This window comes from Acartia tonsa, chromosome 11 (genome assembly GCF_053477335.1).
Source record: "Acartia tonsa isolate MP-2025a chromosome 11, ASM5347733v1, whole genome shotgun sequence".
NCBI lineage: Eukaryota > Metazoa > Arthropoda > Copepoda > Calanoida > Acartiidae > Acartia > Acartia tonsa.
In genome coordinates this window covers 30,632,542-30,653,904 of record NC_137270.1, presented here as the reverse complement: position 1 = coordinate 30,653,904, position 21,363 = coordinate 30,632,542, and the positions used below count along the sequence as shown (strand labels likewise).

The following is a 21,363-nucleotide window of genomic DNA, read 5'->3' as shown; positions in this document are numbered from 1 at the left end:
GGGTATGATTCTGGTCTAGAGGCCGAGGAAGGATTAATCCAAGGAATCACTAAGAAAATTGTTAATACCATCAGTCCTGCCATTAATAAAGCCAGGTAATGATTAACCAATTAGGCGTAGAGATGTTTACCGAAATATTTACAGAAAATTTTAAGCCCAGTTATCAATAAAACCAGGGTGTGCAAAAAAATCAATTCACATTTTTCATAGTAAACCCAAAAGTTTTATACCTAAAGTAGTTAAATTGAATCCAAATCATGCAGATAGCAAAATAGGGGTGGCTACTACGTGCACTGCACAGCGATTCACAAAGGGGGTCTAAAACCATAAGATGGTTAAAATTGGAAAGGCAGGCCTTCCCAACTTAAATCTTTTTTTTTTTTTGGGGGGGGGGGGGAGGGGGTGATTCACCTACACCACCCTACCGCACGACACTACTCCATTTCCCCCTTCCCCACCCAACCTGATAAAAATATTAACATCATTAATTTGTTATGGCTGCGAGCCTTACAAAAAATTTGTTCTTGTTTTAACAACTCTATAAGAAAAACTGAAATTAGTTGAAAAACATACAGATAGCTAGCTCTACTCTTACATTAAAAAGACAGATAGTAGGTAGATCTACCCCGCTATTAGTATTTTGATAGATTAATAATAGTATATTGATGTCGATAAAAAGGGGATAATTAGGGATTTTTTTCAATAGGCACTTCTAAATATTTTTTATATAGTCGACATAAATAATTTAGTTACATATCTAAGAATAAATTAGGGTATAGTCCCTTTCGTGGAAACGCCCCTTAAGGGGCGTTTCTTCGTATTTTCACATTAGCTTTTCTCATATTTCTACTGTTGTCTGCGGATGCGTAAATTAAAGGTCATCTAAAAAGAGATTATACATATATTTTTTTATTTAAGTATGTTTTATTGTTTACCTGAAAACCTATTTTGTCAAATCTGGTTGGTACAGACTAGCTTAATCGTACTTTTCCACTGACAATTCAAATCTATAGAAGGGGTAATTTTGCTTATCGTAATTGAAGGTGTTCATCAATTTTATCGCCCATTGTCTTAAAGGGCGAATATAGTTTCAATATGATATGAGCTTATATGAAAGGTGCCATTACATACTTTTAAAATATCTATGTTAAATTTAAAAAATCAAAAAAATCCTTAAGTAGATTTTGCAATTTTTGCTTTTACTTCAACATATGATAAATGAGAAAGTCAACAAAATCGTTTATTTTACCCCTTTACAAGACTTTTTTTGACTAGTTTTCTTAAGTTTAATTGATTATTACATTGGCATGCATCTTAATTGATAATTAAAGTGTTTATTTTTTTATATTATATACTATTTTATTGATTTTTTAAAAAGCATAAAATAATTTGCGTCAATTTGCGTCCGGAGTAATTACTAGGGTAAATAATACGTTTTAAAGTTTTTTTTTCTGTATAAAGATCAATGATTAATTCTTGATGATATAATTACCCTAGTACGCATTTTTCAACACACACACACAAACGCACCGATCGCCAGATTTTCTCCAGAAAAAAATATAAGAAAAAAAACACTATTTACCTATTATTTTTGTCCTCTTTAAATTAATTATAACAATTACCATATAATTTTCATACTTACATGAAATAAAATTTCTCCTGTAAAGGTTTTTTTTTAAAAAATAAAATTCATATACTTTACACTTTGTTGGGGAATATTGTCAAGGAAGAAACAATCCACAATACAAAAAAATAGATTGATAACTGGTTTCCACTTTTATTACGACTATCATTTAACGAAAGCTTTTTAATTCAACCTTAAACCGAAGCCTTGTGTGATGCTAGGGTGTTTGGAGTTCTTAGGGAACCACACTTATTACATAAATTTATCCTGAGAATGTTCAGGTTTTAAGCTATAACAGACTTATACATTTGGATATGTCAATATCTTATAGTTACTTATAATCTATGGATTTGCACGGTTTTTTTGAGCCCATATTATATTCAACCTATATTCGCCCTTTAATCTCTTCAAATATCTTTTTTTTGTTTTTTTAGAGTTTCTATTAAAAAAATCTTAGTTTCTAACGGACGAAATAATTATTTTTTTAACCTTTTATTTTATTGGGGATGGTTCGAATCCCAGTTCTTTTGTGACAATGTGCGTGAAATTTCACGGTCAGGGCATAATTACGAGAAAATTGGATTCACAGGGACATGGATGTAGAATATACGCGGATATTATGACAGGGGAAAAATGGTTGTTAATTTAGGTGGCTAACATGGACATCTTTTATTGGTCAGTCCGTTCATCCATTAGGAGGGCAGGGGCTGCTTTAAAGTTGGTGGATCCCCCATATCGTTATTTAAGCCTGTTAGTTTCACATTTTTAAAGAACATGAAAATCTGGTGTAAATTCCAGGTAGTAATGATATATCCATTTCTGGAAAATAGCAAATAAAAATTCAGGAATCAAAAGTAAGCTATAAAAATTGGAAAGGATTTTAATGAATATAATAGATTTGAAATCTGCATAAAATTTTAAGGAATTTTTATAAAATTCTTTTTTTGTATAATTCTTTATCTATAAGCGCAAATACAAATTAAGTTAAATAATTTTGACTTCTGTGATTGGTGGATTGAAAACTATCTGCGCCCTGATTGGAGAAGCTTAAGTGACGTACATCATTCAACCAATTAGAGCGCAGGTAGTTTCCAATCCACCTATCCTATTGGTCAAAATTTATAAACTTAAATTGGATTTGCGCTTTTAAATAATGAATTTATAAAAAATCCTTAAAATTTTATGCAGATTTCAAATCTATTATATTCATTAAAATTTTTTCTAATTTTTATAGCTTAATCAAAGGAGATAAGACAATGGCCGATAAATCTGATGTACATCTAAAATGATGATACACATTGATATTTCATGACGATGATTTATCAGCCATGACATAGTTGACAAAGAGAATTTTCCCTTTATATATATATATATATATATAATATATAGGTAAAATTGTCGTTAATTTAGGATGCTAATATGGAACTCATTTATTGCTCATTTTTATATTTTATATTAAATAAGAAGTTTAAATCATCACGCATAGGTGTATAATTGAGTAACAAAAAAGATTAAAAATAATTAAAATATGTTTTTATATTGATATTTTTTTCTTTCATTTTTATTAGCGAAGCTACTCTATATTTAATTAGCAATGTCTGTTCTTTTATTTCTATCTCTCAAAAATAGTTATTACTATTTGACGTTATCGTCCTTCTTTTTATTAAACTTATTCCCAATCCCATATTACAAGCAAGATGTCTTAGCTTTTTTTTTGCAAACAACAGAATGTTTTTAGCGAAGCTGCTCTATAGTTTGGTTTCTGTATCTTTCTTGAAAACTATTTTTGATTAATATCCGCTGGATTAGAACCGATTCTCAGCCAAACAGACAATTTCCCACGAATATTAAAATATAAATCATAAGATTTAAACTAGTTTTGATCTTAAATTTTTAATTTTAATATTTTATTAAGCTGTCTATAAAACGATGCGATGTATAGTTATTGCAGTATGGCTAGTAAAATCCAATTAGTTTCCTCTGTATTAAGCTGTTTCTGAGCCATACCAGGGAGGGAGGGGACATTTTACCATAAAATAACACCGGTACCAAAAGTTTAAAAACACTCATTTGCTATTTTAAAAACTTTGGGTACTTTTAGCGATTCCTGGTGGTTACTTCAAGTTAAAAGTGTTCAAACTTTCTAGCCATTAATTTTAGTCTTAAAAAGTTGTAACTTTGGGTATAATCAATGAGGATCTATATTCATTTATCGGTTATTGTCCTATCCCTTAGGTTCGCTAATTCAGAATTAACCAAAATTAAAGCCAATAGGTACTTTGTTAGACCACTTATTGTCTAAAACGTCCAAGGGAAGAGGATTAAAGGGGTGTTTGTCGACCTCCCCTACCCCCCCCCCCCCCAAATTAAAAGTTTGGACGTCCTTGCTTCTTTTCAAATGTAAAACCTATTCTATAGAAAACCTTCGTCTATTCATTGCGGCAGAACAAAATTAAATAAAATTTAAATCCTAGGTTTTATAATTTGCAAATTTTTTGCGATTATATAAAACTTATATAAAACATAAATAATATCAACTGTTATTAGTGGAAGGTCTATCCAATAGCGGGGAGGGGTATATCCCCCCTTAAAAATCTTAAAAGAATATTAGGTTTTAATCCATCTCCCCCCCCCAAAAAAAAAAAAATATATATGGTTATTTTATTTTATGGGTTTATTTAAGATATTCATATGTTAATTTAAGATTTCCCTATGATCGGTCTTGAAATATTATTTCTCCGCCCAACTTATAAAAAAAAGCTTAGACGTCACTGGTTTATCTATCATGAATTGGCATCTATAGCGTTATCGGTTTGCGGAATTTTACCTAACCTAACATGAACAAGAATATAAAATATGTCTATGTTAATTTTCTGCAAAATTTAAGTGCTCAAACCTATTTATTTTTAAATATTTTTAATTTTAGATCTTGGTTGGAGAGTAATGACTTGACAAAGAAATTTGTGGGCAGCGAGGAAGGAGCCCTGCAGGCTTTCACTGACAGGTAATATCATCAACCTAACATTTCAACTATTTTTGAACATAGACGTTTTTGAGCTTTTTATTTTTATGCTTTTATTTTAGTGCTTTTTTTAAGTCCCTAGCTTTTTACATTGATTCAAGAACCACTGAATTATTTTGATAAATCACTTTAATAAATTTCCAAGAGCTTTCAAAAAATTTTAAAGGTTACAGGGGGGGGGGGGGAATTCAATCCCTCTAAGTAAAATTAAGGAGGTGATTTTAATTACAAGGGATGTTAAAAACTTTAAATTGTCAATTTTTTAATTGTAGATGTTTATAGTGCTTATAAAATATCGTCTTACAATACAAATGGCCAATGATAAACCACTACACAGACTAAATTACCGATCGTAGGTCTTAATGACGTCATTTTTATAGGCACTATAAAAAAGCTTTTTATAAAATATGTAGCTGTCTATAGTGCCCTAGCAAAATAGGGATAGATGTCACTGCATTTGGCCTACCTATTCTATTGACGTCAGAAAATACCCTATACCCCATTTATTTTCTAGGTGTTTTCTTTCCCCCCTATCCCTTTCTCTTTACCTCTACTAAGATGTCAATAGAATAGGTGTGCCAAAAGCTGTGTCATCTATCCCCCTTTTGCTAGGGCACTAAACACAGCTACAAAATTCATTCAATTCAAGTGTTACCTTAAACTCTACCAAATTCAGGTTAAGTTCTGTACCCGGTGAGGCAAACCTGTCCCCCCTGATGTACGCCACTGTAGCCGCTGTTGGTCTTGGTGTCGCCACAATGGTATCTACTGGACTCTCAGTAAGTGTCATTCATCATCAATCTAATATTACACCCTTATGCCTAATCGGGGAACTTAAACCTAATGAAAGCTAATTTATCTCACAGCTAATTAAAAATCTTTTTCTTTTTTAATTCTCTAAACCAGTTAAGCCAATCGATTCAGTGGTTAGCAAAATCTTAAAAAACAAACAGAAAAACTGTACTACTTTAATTAATAGGATATATGATGAAAAAAAGTCACATTCAATAATCTATTTGCAAATCCAGTTTGTTTGTTTTTTTGCGCTACTTTTTGACAAATTGTTCTTGTTAAATATGATAATCTTGTTATTTTCAGGCATTCGCTGGTCGCCAGTTCCCTACAGATTACAGTGTTCTAGATGATAGAATAAACGAAGCTTTGAATTATAATCCAAATGATGTTCTATGTCTTCCAAGGTACAAATTATAAGTTTAAAACCAGTTTTGTTAGCCTCGAGGGGCCAAAGGCTCGGCCTAATAAAACTGGTTTATAAATCTATGATTCACAATTTAATATCCATGGAAAAATTTCTGTGGTAAATTATGATGTTGTACATGATTTTTCAATATGTCTAAGAACCGGTTCTAATCCAGCGGATATTAAATCAGTTTTGAAGCCACACTGGAAAAAATCTTCCAGTCTCAAATTTAAAATTGTTATGTATCTATAATACAAAGTAGAACGATGTCTGTCTGTCTGTCCGTCTGTCCGTCTGTCTGTCCGTCTGAAGCTTAGGATCTCAGTAACCGCTGAACCGATTGGGCTTTACTTTTCAGGGATTATACCTACTGGTCCTGTAATGGTTTTAAGCTATTTTCTTGGGGGGTTGGACACCCCCAACCCCCCAAAAAATGAAAAACACCCCCCGAAAAAAAAAAATTTTTCTTTGTAAAACTAAAAAAAAAATAGTGGGGTCGACTACCCCCCCTCTCAAAAAAAACTTAAAAAATTGCCCCCCCCCAAAATTTTTTTTAAAAATTTTTCTTTTAAATCTAAAATACGAAAAATTGGTTTGATTAAAGCTCTTCGGGCAAAGCCCCTAGAGGCTGGGGGCGAAGCCGCTAGTTTTTTATAAGCCACCTTTTGTGAGTGAAAATAAAGGAAATTGGAATTTAAAATTGTGTACCTATCTTGATACTAGAGAGGTATACATAGCAACTTAAAAAATATGTATATTCTGTCAGTTAAAAATTTAATTAGACGGACTGTATTTTACATAATGATAATATTATTGGAAAAAACGATAGAAAATTTTAATGTCTTTTGGTTTTTAATCCAAAGAAGGTTATAAATGTTTAATATTTTTTTATCTAAATGTATTATTACTAGCGAAGCTACTCTATAATTCACTTTCTCTTTCTGTCCGCCAGTCACCCCGTAATGCTATGTGCAAATGTGATTTTCTCTGCTGATATTTAAGATAGACGGCTGGTTTTTTGTGAAGATTTCCTTTCCAAAAGCATACTGTATGTAATTTACTTCGTCCGTAGGTCTGTCAGTCATGCTAAAAAAGTGGATTTTAAAAATAGAAAAATGGGAGAAATGTTTTGAGATTTTTTATCCAATAAATCTATTCTATTTTTAACAAATGATCTTAAAATCTCTTGCCAAATTCCCATCAATGATTTTTTGTTTTTCGCTTCTTATTGATGTTGTCATTCTTGTTTTATTAAGATTATACTGTGAGAAGCTGAAAGCTAACAAGGCCGTTATTGATCAATTTATTACAACCAAAAAAGTTGGTCTTTGGATGCTTGATAGGTAAGACATTTTTATCTGTACAGATAGAACTCTTTCTATCTTTACATCTGATATTCGTCTATCTATCTTTATATCCAATTATTTTTTATATATCTAGCCAAGGACATTCAAGAAGAAGGAGTGGTGATTTATTGGAGTATAACCCCTCAGTAGTTTTTTGTGCTCTATCAGCGTGAAAAGTTCAGCGGTTAGCAAGATTATTCGCTACACAAACAAATATCCTGTTACTTTTAATACACTCTCATGTTTCACCTTCCTAATGCGTGGTATATTCCTTGATAAAAATTGATATTTCAATGGCCATCAACAATGAAAAGTAGAACCAAATTGGTTCAGTGGTTAGCAAGATCTTACTCGGTTTCACGCCAAACGTAGGAGTCCCAAACGTAGGAGTGGACAAACATCGGAGTGGACAAACGCAGGAGTCCCAAACGTCGGAGTGGGACAAACACAGGAGTGGGACAAACGTCAGAGAGGACAAACGCAGGATTTTTGGAACAAACGTCGGAGTGGACAAACACAGGAGTCCTAAATTTTTTTTAATTTAGATTTTTTTTTTAATTTAGATTTTTTTATACAACCCACCCCCTCCCCTCTCGATCCCGTTATTTTTCTTAGTTAGGTTAGGTTAGGTTACAGGCCAGGGGGCCGAGCGCTGCGGCCATAGTCATTATTTTTTAGACAGGGGTATAAAAAATTTCAAAATCTTCATATTATTAAAATAGCGGACACTCCTAGGTTTTACTTAAGCAATGTCCATTCCGACGTTTGTCCACTCCGAGGTTTGTCCCACTCCTACGTTTGTCCACTCCGACGTTTGGGACTCCTACGTTTGGGGTAGGACCTCTTACTCTACACACATAGAGACAAACATCCTGTTACTTTTTTATATCCTCTCATGTTTTACCCTCCTATCAATCCCTGATAAAAATTGACAATTGAATGGCCAAGAACAACTTTGCAAAAATATTTATTTTTCTCACACAGCCGCAACAACAACTACCCTGTTAATCTAAACAACATTGAACTGACATTTTAAACGACCTAAAACGACCAAGCTGATATTGCTTGATTCAATTCTACAAGACACAAAATTGGTTAAAAGTGATTTCTAAAATCGAAATAGATCTTATTCTTCATGTCATAGAATAGTGTATTTTTAAAAAAATTGTTTGAAAAATAAAAATCAGTTTATTGGTTACCTATAACCTAATGGATAAAAAAATCATATTTCTTATATAAAAGGATAACTATACTACAATACTTTTAAATATTGACGGCATAACTGTACAAAGCCCTCTGTCGTCATAACAAGAGCACCAAAGTTAGCAGGGAATTATTGGTAGCAACAACAATGTGTAAGACAACACAACAACAATTAGAACAACATCTATTATCAATACACAAGAGTTTCATGTTAGAGTTGTTGCAACAACAATGTGCAAAACAACACAACAACAAATAGAACAACATCTATTATCAATACACAAGAGTTTCATATCTAGAGTTGTTGCAACTACAATGTATAAGACAACACAACAACAATTAGAACAACATCTATTATAAATACACCACAGTTTCATATCTAGAGTTGTTGCAACAACAATGTGTAAGACAACACAACAACAATTAGAACAACATCTATTATAAATACACCACAGTTTCATATCTAGAGTTGTTGCAACAACAATGTGCAAGACAACACAACAACAATTAGAACAACATCTATTATCAATACACAACAGTTTCATGTTAGAGTTGTTGAAACCCTTAATCTATATTTTATTATCTATTATCAGTACACAACAGTTTCATATCTAGAGTTGTTGATTTCATTTATAATTTTTAAAATTTTAATAGCTATGCTTTTCTATATTTATGATTTTGCCAATTCATTCGTTCGTTTTTTAGAGGGTGTTTGTTAATTAGCTATTTTACAATTATGTGTTTCTTTCAATAGATTAGCTTCACTTGTAACTCTATTTCAATACCAATAATATACTGAGAGAAAAAAAAACTTTTTATGCTGAAAAAGATTATCATATGATTTTATTTTTAAAGTCTAAATGTTCAGAGCCAGTGAGAAGAGAATAGACTTCAAATTTTAAAAGTGCCCAAAGTTTTAAAAACAAGTCCTCCAATTATTTTGCTGAAAAATTTGTTTCTTTTCAAAATTTTGATTGGTTGGTTCGAAAAGTCAGTCTCCTAACTTTTCCATCAATTATTTATTCTACAGAAGGGGTTATTTTGATTATTATCATCAAGGATGAATACATTAATTGTCTTATCCCGTAATATACCTGGTTAAGAGTATAAATATCTGCAAAAATAAAATAAAAAAATTTAAATATTTTTTGCAGTATATTTAATTGTGTGAGAAAAATGTTTAAAATTCCAACAACAACACAAAAAAATTGCAACTGTTAGAAGTATATTTCTTATCGATTCTTTTCTATAATGTGTGCCTTTATTTATGTATGTATTTTCGTATTATATAAAGTAGTAAGTTTAAGATCTTCATAACTACCGAAATGATTGAATTCTCTATTTTAGGCAAGCTTCACAACGGTCTCGGGTTAGTTTTAGGCTATTTTCTTTCCTTTCCGACCCCTTCCAATACAGAGCTTTCAAATTCTAGGAGCGCAACCGCTAGTTGAATCAATATAGTACTTTAACTTGATAAATTCTTTACAGTAAGATTTTTGGCTATAAAATAATCAATTGAGTACATCTTTAATAATGATAAATAAGATTACCACTTATGGAGATTAAAAACCACTGCTTTCACTTCGCTTTTAAGAATGTTTTTATCCTAGTTTTTCTTTGCGAAGCTTACAGTGGAATTTTTATTGGCAACAAAAAATGGCATTTGCCAATTTACTACTAATTCGCACGGTGTACGTTCACTATCGCTATATGTTTAATTTTTGCTAAAGACACAATTGTAAAAAATGGATGGGATTTCATTTTGAGTAAAGGTTCTGCACATTTATAAAATTGTGTAGATTTTATATAGGAAAGTTTTGCTTTAGTACTAATTGGACAAATCCTATAAAATTCTTAAAGCTAGTCTAGGAGTCAGGATTTTACCCCTACATTGATATAAAATATACAAGATTTTGGCAACCTTAACTCATGAGCTAGCCTCAGCAATTTTATAGGATTAAATTCAATGCGCGGTTTAGATGAATTCTTAATTTTGCACAAGTGATAGTGCACCAATTTGCGGATACGCTAATTTCTTAGTATCGATGTTGTATGTGAAAAAAACAGGGATATATAGGGATACGACAATGACCGATAAATTGATGTACATACAATATACTTTCCCAATGAAGATACAAAAAATTGCACTTTCCATGTAGATTACAATTAGTGTTTCAAATGTTTAAACACTCAACTTAATGAACCAAGTCGTTAAGCCAACGAATATGAAAACGTTACAATAAAACTTTAGGACCTATGGTAATAAACAGCCCAATGTCCCTTCCCTCCCTGAAGAAAAATACAAAAACAAAACTACACATTGGTTTAAAAATGCGAAAATATACTTTTGTCATATGTTCGAGGTTTAAATTAGACATAAAAAGCCATATGTTATTAATTTAACAAGGATGACAACATCAATACATAAAAGCGAAGCTTAACAAATCGAAAGAACCGACATGCGAATATTAAAATATGCAAATAATTTTCATTTTGATAAGCAAAAAAGATAAAATGTTAAAGATAGACATACAAACTTTTTGTTAATAATTACAACACTTCCTACAAGAGTTAAAACGCTTTCTAAAACGAAACTAATCGTTAAAGCAATTCTGGCATGCCTAAATTATCAGTGGTATTCGTTACAGACGTGCGGTTGGACCTTTCATGAATATAAAAAAGCTTTGCTTTTTAAAATGCACTTTTAAGAATTTAAATCTATTTTAATTACCTCCAAATATTTTGATTAAATTCTATGGACACATTTACATTTATAAACATTTAATTTCTTCCTCTCAGAATAATAAATAGAGCTCAATAAAGCATACTCTTGAATTGTGAAGAAAATTTTAATATCTTAGATTTTTTGTATATTTGATTAAAATATTCATATAAAGCTTTGCACTATTGACAATTTATATAAATTTGAACATATATCTTCAAAAACCAATGTTTTCATCATTAGTAAAGGAGAACTATCTATAATACAAAGTAGCTTGATGTCTGTCTGTCTGTCCGTCTGTCCCTTAAGATCTTTCTAATGTCTGAATAAATATGTTGTAAAATTTATGTTTTGTTTGTGAGTTAACCTCTTATTTATTTTAGATTGTACGACAAGGACACCATCCATGCACAGGACGAAACATCACTCAGTAGTCAGTGCCATCTCAGGAATTTTATATTCAAACTGAATTTTATTTCATTAAATAAGGACAATTACGCTCAATTCTAGCTAAGCTATTTATAATTATAAGCAAAATGTACAGCTAACCTGCATTGTAAGAAAAAACAGAAGAAAAGAGAGAAGGAGAGGAAATAATAAGAGAAAAAAGTAATACTTTATTAAGTGTAAGAGAGAAATCTGATTTCAAGAAAAATATAATCTAACACTCAAACAAAAGTTATTGATTTTAGTCGCTTTATAAAAAGTTTAAATGAAAAAATTAGTTTGAATGTTAAAAATAAAATATCTAGGGAATGTATTTATTCATTGCTGTCCTAAATCAATTTATTGGTTGAATAATTGATTGTTTATTAATCAATTAATAAATTGCATCTATAAATCTTCCAAACATCCAGGTAAGATCCTTTCTTAATAGATTTGTCAGTATCTATTTCTTCCATTTAATAGTTCTTTATCGCATTGTATTACAGGCAGTTTTCCGATGATATTAAAATGAAAACGTACAAATTAAAACCAGTTTTGTCAGGCCAGAGGGCCGAAAGACCAATACCAACAAAACTGGTATTTATTTATGATTATAATTTTAATATTTGTGGAAAATTGTCAGTAATGCGATGCTATGCATGATTTTTTTAGCATGGATGTGAACCGGTTCTAATCCAGTTTATATTAATCGGTTTCGAAGTCAAACTGGAAAAATTTTAAATACGTATTTTTTTCTACCAAAAAATAATTAATTTTATTAAATGCGTCTGTAATGAAATTCCTTTTGATTCAATTATAAATTATATATGTATTATGTATGGTAATTTTCATAAAAATCTTAAGTAAAAGAAACAGGGTGTTCATATAACTTATCCTAATAAAGTAAAGGATATCTGTGTGTCTTACTGTCTGTGTGTATCGAAGGATATCGCTAACCACTGGATATGGTTCTCCTTTACAAGGTCCTGGGAAGGTTTAAAACTATATTTGAGTTGGGTACCACCTCCCTTCCAAGATAAATCACCCTCCCCCCCCCAAAAAAAAAAAAAAATAATATTTCAAAACCTTTTTCGATTTTGAAAATGGGGGGTTGTAAGACTATTGATTCAATTGATTTTCAAACTTGGTCCAACTGCCAACTATTTGGATGTGAACAGCTTAAAAAATGATTAATTTCAAATCTTTACGATCACTTTTCAGGCCAATACTGGAAGAATTCTAACTGAATTGGTTTTTCAAATTGAGAACAAACATTATTTTTATATTGTTTTTAAATTAGTTTATTTCAAATATGACCAAAATTAGTATTCTTTTACTTACTTGCTAAAAATATAATTTATCACACAAAAAAACACAGTAATTCAGATTATGAATTCCAAATCCCCTAATTTTTTTTCAAAAACACTGTACTTTTAAAAATATGTATTGAAAAAATCATTAAATTAAATTGTACCAAACTTTCACATCACCCTAAAAATTGCAATTTAATGCACAATAATAAGATTTTAAAATAGCATTTGTCAAAATAATTGATAAAAATTTCATATTGTTGTTGACTTTTATAAATTTTTATGATTTATGACCATGGCTTGTTAAAAAAATACCTATATTTGAAATCGTACAATCTCGCTCGACGCCAAATATCTTAGATCTAGTCCTTAATTTTAGCTATTTTTGCAATCTAGTGCAGTTCATGGTTAAATGTTGCTGGTAACAATTATCTCAAAACTATATGAACTTTAAAGGTTGCTAGCTGCCAAATGGCTGAACATAATGTAATGCCCACACACCGTGTTAATAATGCACAGAGAAAGCTTCATTGAAGAAAATAAGCATAATTTATATTATACATTCCACTTTTTGGCTATTAGCAGCCTTTAAAGTTCATAGATTTTTTTTGAGATAATCATTACCAGGAACATTTTACCATGAACTGCTCTAGATCCTTTTTTTTGTAACAATAGGGGCAATTTTTACTATAACTCATAAAAGCCCTATGAAGCATTAGTTTAAATAGCATTTTTACCTATAGCTAGTCAATTATTTGTTATAGATTGTTATTTTTTGTTATTGTTTTTTTTGGTTATTTTGCTGTTATATTTATTAACATATTATATACTTTTTAGTGTTTTAATGTTCCTTAAAAAACATATTTTTAATCATCTTAAGTACTTTAAAACAAATTTAGGAAATTTTAGAAAGTCTTTTAATTATGAAAATTATTTAGCACTTTTGCACACCCTGTATTTTAATAATATTGTAATGTAAATAATGTACCTTAATATTGTTGTTATTATTTGTTATACATATAATAAATATATTTTATTTAAATTTAGTTTTGCTCTTTTCTTATCATATCATATAAATTTTTGTCTGAGGCTCAAGATCTCAATAACTGCTGAACTGATTCTGTTATCTTTTTTAGGTAATAGGTACTTTAGTAGTCTTGAAATGGTTTAAAGCTATTTCTTAGCCCCTCTCTGTCCCTTTAAATTCAGAGCCTCTGGATGCTAGGGGCGTAACCACTGGTAGATCTAAAAGTGTCTCAAGGATTATATCATTACTTGGATCATACACTACATTTTCATGTTCTCTTAGAACACAGTAAAAAAAATTAGCCAATGAGAGGCCATTATTGACCAATGGTAAAATTTATAGTGGCCTCTCATTGGCTAATTTTTTTTACGTCATAATCAGTCCTACACTTTTACTGTGTTCGTTCTCTTATATATAAAAATTTGCAGCGGGCTCCCCGGTACCACCTCCTTTACCCCACCCACTCTCCTCCTTCTAGATGAACGAATTTACCAATAAATAAGTTCCACAATATCAAGCTAAATTAATGACAAATTTTCCCTTTTCAATATATCCACGTTACCAATGATTTACATAATGGTCGAATTCTAGAGTAGCTGCGCTGTTAAAAGTATGTCTACGTATTTCTAAAAGAAACTACGTAATATTTTTTATTCTCTCTTTTCATGTAACATCTTAAATTTAATTCATTTTAATCAAAAAAGCTGCAAAATTATCTTTGAAGTCTTTAGAAGCGCAGCTTCTGTATAAAAATGAATGTCCTTACGTCAGTATGTTCTAACCCCCGTCATAGGTGCCGTAGAAATGGTTATATGTGGATATGGTGACAGGCGTCTTATGTTGCTAATATAGTCCTCAGATATTGGTCTGGTCAATACAATCCTCAATGGGTAGGTAAGATGGGTGGAGGGTATCGTTATATTAACCAGAGGTGGATTCTTTAAAAAAAATTGCCCCACTAATCGCTTAGTGGGGCAAAATTGTTTTCGTGAAAAATCCACCAAAATCACATTAAAAATCTACAAAAATTAAACAAAATCATATATTAATAAACCTTTTATGATTTTGTTTAATTTTTGTAGATTTTTAATGTTATTTTGGTGGATTTTTCACGTAAACAATTTTGCCCCACTAAGCGATTATTGGGGCAAAATTTTTTAAGAATCCACCTTAGCTATATTACCATGGTATGCGAGAACCTTATACAATATCCTCATACTTTATATCCATTACTATGTGTCTTAGATTAAGATTCGCTTATAATGGACCTAAATTCGTTCTTGGTGCATATCTGAAGCTTTTTATACTCGGATATGACGAAATAATTATTTTAATCCCAAAATATGGACAAATATTTTGAGAAAAAAAACGTAGAACTTGACTGACTAAGATTTAATTTCAAAGTATAAGAACAGAGGGAAGAGGGGTTGAATAACTATATGTCCACGGGATGGGGACCCTGTGCCGACTTGAATTGAATTGGGTCTTTAAATTTCAGCCAATAGCGTCGAAAGTACAAAAACAACAAAGAAATTTGCTAGAAAACGAAAAAGGTCCCCACAACTGAAACCAGGTCTAGGTTATATATTTAATAGTTAAACAATTATTTCTTACACAACTAAAAAAATAAGGGTTATTAATTCATTTTCCCTCCCCAATGCAATGTAAAAAGATAGTCGAAATAAAAATATAAGGGTATAACTATCCAGGGAGGGAGGGGACATTGGGTTGTTTATTACACTAGTCCCCAAAGTTGTATAATAACGTTTTCTTATTAGATGGCTTAACCACTTTTGGGACTCTAATGAATTCTGATTGGTTTGCTCATCAATTCAGTGTCCAAACGTTTAACTCATTACTTGTAATCTTAAGAAGGGGTAATTTTGTGTATCAGAATTTCGGATGAACATATCGGCCATTTTCTTATCCCTTTAGATCCCTGATAACCCCTGAATGGGGTATTCCTGTCCAGTTTTTTTGTTTAGGAATAAATATTTCTTACCCGAGGGAATATATGATGGACCGATAGGTCATCATTTATTCACAAAAAACTGGACAGGAATACCCCATTCTCATTGAAACAAAAACTCATTTTTATGCTAGTAAAATGTGGTTTAATTTTGGTTTTTAAATTTCATTTATTTCCCTGGTATAATTTTTCTTTCTTTTAGTAATTAATAAAAATTCTAAAATCTTCCAAAAAAAATTAAAAATCTTCTAAAAATGATACCCGGGATATAAATGAATATTTACATCCACTATTTAAGGGGTCGTTTATATGGGAATGAGAATTTATGTCTGTTATTCAACCTTTCAAGTGCTTTGCTGCTCTTATTTTTACATCCAAGAGATTTGCTAATCATGAAAGTTGACACCCTTGTGTAAAATATCTGTAAATCGCAAAAATATGAAAATAGGTTAATGCTAAAACTAATGAAACATGTAAAATTAGAAAGCTTAGATTAAACCTCTTAATTTTACTTAAATATTAATATGTAAGTCAGTGACTTGAAAACTTTACAAAAATCAATTTTTTGACACAAATGTATTTCAAAGATAACCGATAATAAACATAATTTTATTCATATTATGAGCGACGATATTTTTGGACAATATTCTTAAGAAATTCAACTAATTATAGCTGAATTATTATATTATAAAAATTAAGAAATCTAGTATTTTGTCCCAAAAATTCAACACTCTATACCAATTATGGTGTCGAACTATTCCTACGATATAAAAACAATAAAATGATTAAAATCCCTGCATAAAGCGCGATTAGTGAGAAATATTCAATTTTTGCATTTTAGACTTAAATAAAGTATTTGACATGGATATAATCTTTGTTTTTACTCATATTAGCTGCACAAAAAAGGATAAGAATATCCATAAAAACAAATATTTTAAATCCCACGTAAGGTCAAAATAATATCAATTATTCCAGCAATCAGCTGAACCTGTAACGGGAATCACCATGCCAAGTTTGGAATCAATAGGACAATTCTAACATACCTTTATTGACAATAAGAGCTCTCCGTTAAGAAAGTATGGACCGCCCAAATTATAAAAAGAAAACCTACATATGTAGCTTCTCTGTGATGCGCCGGGCAAAAAGTTGCTAAAGTTTTATGTGTAATTCACATACACAATACACATACACACACACACACACACATTAACACACACTGTCACACAGAAATGACTCTTACCTATAAAATTGCACGCACTGCCTACTTTGATTTAGCCTTGCTTTAGAATTCGTAGAAGGTACATCATAAAAACATGATAACTTAATTACTAATTATTCGTGAAATGGGTTTCTAAAAAATAGACAAAATATAATAACAAGGACAACATATATTGCAAGGTAAGCACAAAAGGGATGAAAAAACGGACAAAGTGAATTATACAGGATGCTGTGAGTATTGGTGCAAAAAATATGACGTAACAAAAAAAATTAGCCAATGAGAGTCCACTACCATTGCCGCCATTGGTCAATAACGGCCTCTCATTGGCTATTTTTTTTTTGTTACGTCATATTTTTTGCACCAATACTCACAGCAGAATTTCAGTTCTCATAAAAAAAAGAAATAGAAAGATAGAATAGGCGTAAAATCATAAAAATCACAAAAGAGAAAAAAGAAATTATGAAGCATGTTCGACTGACTGACGGACCAAGTAAAGTGTACATGTAATGCTCATTGGTACAGATATTTTTCACCAAAATTTTAGGCTGTCCATCTTAAAAAGCATATATGAGTATAAACATATTTCTAAATAATATTCCAGATTTTTACTATTTACGCTTTTCTCTTCTTCAAATTTGTTTAACCTTGTTTTTATGGATATTAACCTTGTTTTAATACACATGACTTATACAAATATCCAAAGTTAACCTAGCATATTTAATTATCAATAAAATCATCAACAAAAAATGTTAAAAGTATGTTATTTATTTTCAAGTTAGTATGTTTTTCAACCTATCTATAAACAAGGATAAACAACATCCATAAAAGCGAAGCACTGAAACGGTACGACAGACGGACATAAACACTTGTAAAGTGTCAGAACTGAATAATCAGAATAGAAATGTCTAAACGTCGAAGCAAAATTGTAAGTAAACTTGTTGAAAAACTGCTTGATACAGGATAATGTTTATGGACATACTTACATTTTAGGACTTGATTATAGAGTTGCTTAACTTGATATTGTATTTTGTTGTCCCGGGAATCAGTATACCAAAAATCAGATCAATCGGACAATTAGATCGCATAAAAATTTGTTGTTAAAAATTTAAAAATCAATTTGTTTAAAACGGACGTACGGACATTCTGGTAATGATTATAGAGTAGCTACGCTTACTTAATCTTACCTAACTACTACAGGAATCACCATGGAAAGTTTAAAATCGATAGGACAATTCTAACATGCCAAAATTAACGAAAAAAGCTATCCGTTCCAGACGTACGTACGTACGGACGAACCGACCCTAATTATAGAAAAGTATAGCTTTTAAAAATACACTATTCGAAGACATAAAGATATATTACGATTTTAGCAATCAAGCAATAATAGCTTGGTCTTTTTATATCAATATTTTTAAAGACATATTATTTCTACCCTTATTACAATTTTAAACACGACTGGGTAAGTTTGAATTCGATAGGACAATTCTAACATGCCAAAATAACGTATTACGGCCGCATGGACGGACCTAAGCTAATCATACGAAAGCTTTGCTTTTAAAAATGGCCATGAATGACATTTTTGTAGACATGACAATATAGTGACACTATAGGAAGCGCTGGCAAGTGTCATGTGTGACGACATTAAAATACGTCTAAAAAGAAGGGATAAGTGGAGAAGTGAGAAAGAAAACCCCTAAAAAAGAGATGGATTTAGACGTATTTTTATGACGTCACATATGACATTTTCCAGCACTTCACACTATAGCTGTAGTCCTCCTATGTTGTTTTGATAACAGCACAAAATAAAAGATTGTATGGATTCTTATTACCAGACATCTTAAGGTATTTGCCAATTGCCAAAAGTTATTAAGCCATTGAAAGAGATAACATTCTGATATAACTTTGAGTACCAGTATAATTTACAGTCCCTTGTACAGTCCCCCCCCCCCTCCCCTCTCTGTTAATTGCTAAATATAAAAAAATCTATTTTCAATTAAATGATAGTTTTATTATATACCAAAGATTTTCTTTAAAATCTACTAAAATTGCACAACTTTAATCTTCTTATGTTAGAGAAATATATTAAAGATATTAAACAAGAACAGTCAAGTCCACTAGAAAGATAAAACCCATAAAAAAAAGATTTATAAGCCCTTACTATAAAGTAGCTCTACTTTAACCTTTACCGCTAAAGGGCGGATTTCTCCTTCGATTTTTAAGTGACCATCTCAGAGAATCCAGAGCATCATCTGGATTCTTATGAGATGCGATACTCATAACACCGAGGGATATAAGGTTAAGTAACAATCAACAGAAAACAACCCTTCCATTGCACAACCTTTGTCTGAGAAGTCCTAACTGTAATGCGTTGCTCCTGTTTACGGGCCAAGGCATTCTCTCTACTCTGACTATTTATGTCGCGCACCTGACAAAACAGCCGCAGAAACCATTTTAACGTCTTTAGTTATAAGGCTCTGTCGGGCCGAGATTCGAACATATAACTACCCCGACGACGAGCGGATATGATACATGTTGAGCTACGATGGCGGGTGAAAAGCATGAATATATATAAGCTAAATTAATTAAGTTATGATGTCAACTAAAATGTAAAAAGCATTCTTTTCTTTATGTAAAAATATTTTACTTTAGTTTTTATTACGATTTATACGAGACGTAGGATGTTGCCAACCTTAACAATTTTTTTAGTAGCGAATACAGTCTGAAATCATCTCTCTTTGTCTGTCCGTAAGTCCGTCGATCCGTAACGCTACAAGGAAAATACAAATTTCTTGGCTGCTATTTGAGATAGACTGCTGTTTTTTTATTGTGAAGATAACCCTTTACAGTATACTTTGTTAGACTTTGTTATGGTTTCAGATTATGATTGTTGTCATCCTTGTTTTAAAGCTTAGGTTTTCTATTATGAGGTCTAATGATTGGTTTTATCGGATGCGCTCTTAGCATCAAAAAGCTCTGTATTCGATGAAGGAAGGCCAAAAATAGTTGTAAAAACCATAATTTTTACAACTACATTTTCTATAGGAACCTATATCCATCTTTACTAGTGGAGAATGAATTCTGTAGATTGACTGTAGTCTCTAGGATTAGCGGTTGCGCACCTAGCATCTAGGAGCTATGTATAAGAAGAGTATGGAAAGTAGGGCAGTTTTCTAAAATAAAAGCCTAAAACCATCCAGGGACCTGTAAGAAAATTTCATATAATAGAGAACTCAATCTGTTCAGTATTTAAAATCTTAAGCTACAGACAATAAAAACCTTACTACTTATATAATAGGACTAGAGGCTACACCTCTAGCATCTAGAGTTTATAAAAAAACTTTTGATGATCTATGAATTAAATAATCAAAATCTGCTAATATCCGTACCTTAATACACTTATAATAAAATAGTCATGCTACATTATACAAAAATGTTTTTTGGGTAACTGTACTTATTTAATTTCCCCTAATATTCAAATTCCAAAATCTTATTGAATTCCAATTTCCCCTTGCATCACTTTATGTATGTACATGTACAATGTAAATAGTACATCAGAATTTTAATTTTCTGTAAACCCTTAAAGCAATAGAATCACGCTTCTCATAGGTTCTAGAAATATTTTGTTATTAGTTCAAAGTTGTCTTATCTAGCTACGATAAAAGTAGTTTCTTATAAAAGATAAAAGATCTTAGAAACTGGTAATCTCTAAGAGTTCTGCCTTCCAGGGAAGTTTACTAATTATGTTATATAGAGCCCTATTTGTAAATATTAAAAATCAGGGATGCCGGAGAAGGGGGATGTCAACACATCCCTTAAAAATTTAAGGGATTATATAGGATTAGGGATGATAGCCTAAAAGCTCATGGGTAAAAAAATTGGTTCAGTGGTTTCCAAGATCTTAAAGGACAAACATTCACACGCACACACACACACAAATACAAACAAACATCCAATTACTTTAGTATGTGGGATATTTTTCTATGTCCTGCACATAGGCGTCCAAGGGGGGGGGGGTAATGGTATTTACCCCCCCAAAACCATTTTGGGGGGGTAAATACTCCCCCCAAAATAGAAAATCTTTAACGAAAAAAATTTTTGCGCGCTTCGCGCGCATTTTTAATACTAAATTTTTTAGAAAATTTAAATTACCCCCCCCAAAAATTTTACCCCGGGGGTAAATTTTGGGGGGGGTAAACAAATTTTACCCCTGCCAACAGATTTCAGGGGGGGTAATTACCCCCCCCAAGCAAATTTTACCCCCGGGGTAAAAATTTTGGGGGGGGTAAAAAAAATT

The 21,363-nt window shown here is 31.3% G+C and overlaps 1 protein-coding gene across 1 annotated transcript in view; it reads left to right on the top strand.

The window, feature by feature from the left end:
• LOC145332096 (uncharacterized) overlaps positions 1-13,836 on the top strand; it is a 31,512-nt gene extending 17,676 nt beyond the window's left edge. The window contains exons 12-19 of the mRNA XM_080177028.1: positions 1-95; positions 4,551-4,628; positions 5,323-5,425; positions 5,745-5,845; positions 7,104-7,190; positions 11,502-11,568; positions 11,872-11,975; positions 12,766-13,836. Coding sequence (XP_080033154.1) covers positions 1-95; positions 4,551-4,628; positions 5,323-5,425; positions 5,745-5,845; positions 7,104-7,190; positions 11,502-11,568; positions 11,872-11,898 — 558 coding nt within the window. The 3' untranslated portion in view covers positions 11,899-11,975; positions 12,766-13,836. The remainder of the gene's footprint in view (positions 96-4,550; positions 4,629-5,322; positions 5,426-5,744; positions 5,846-7,103; positions 7,191-11,501; positions 11,569-11,871; positions 11,976-12,765) is intronic.
• The last annotated feature ends 7,527 nt before the right edge of the window (positions 13,837-21,363 follow it).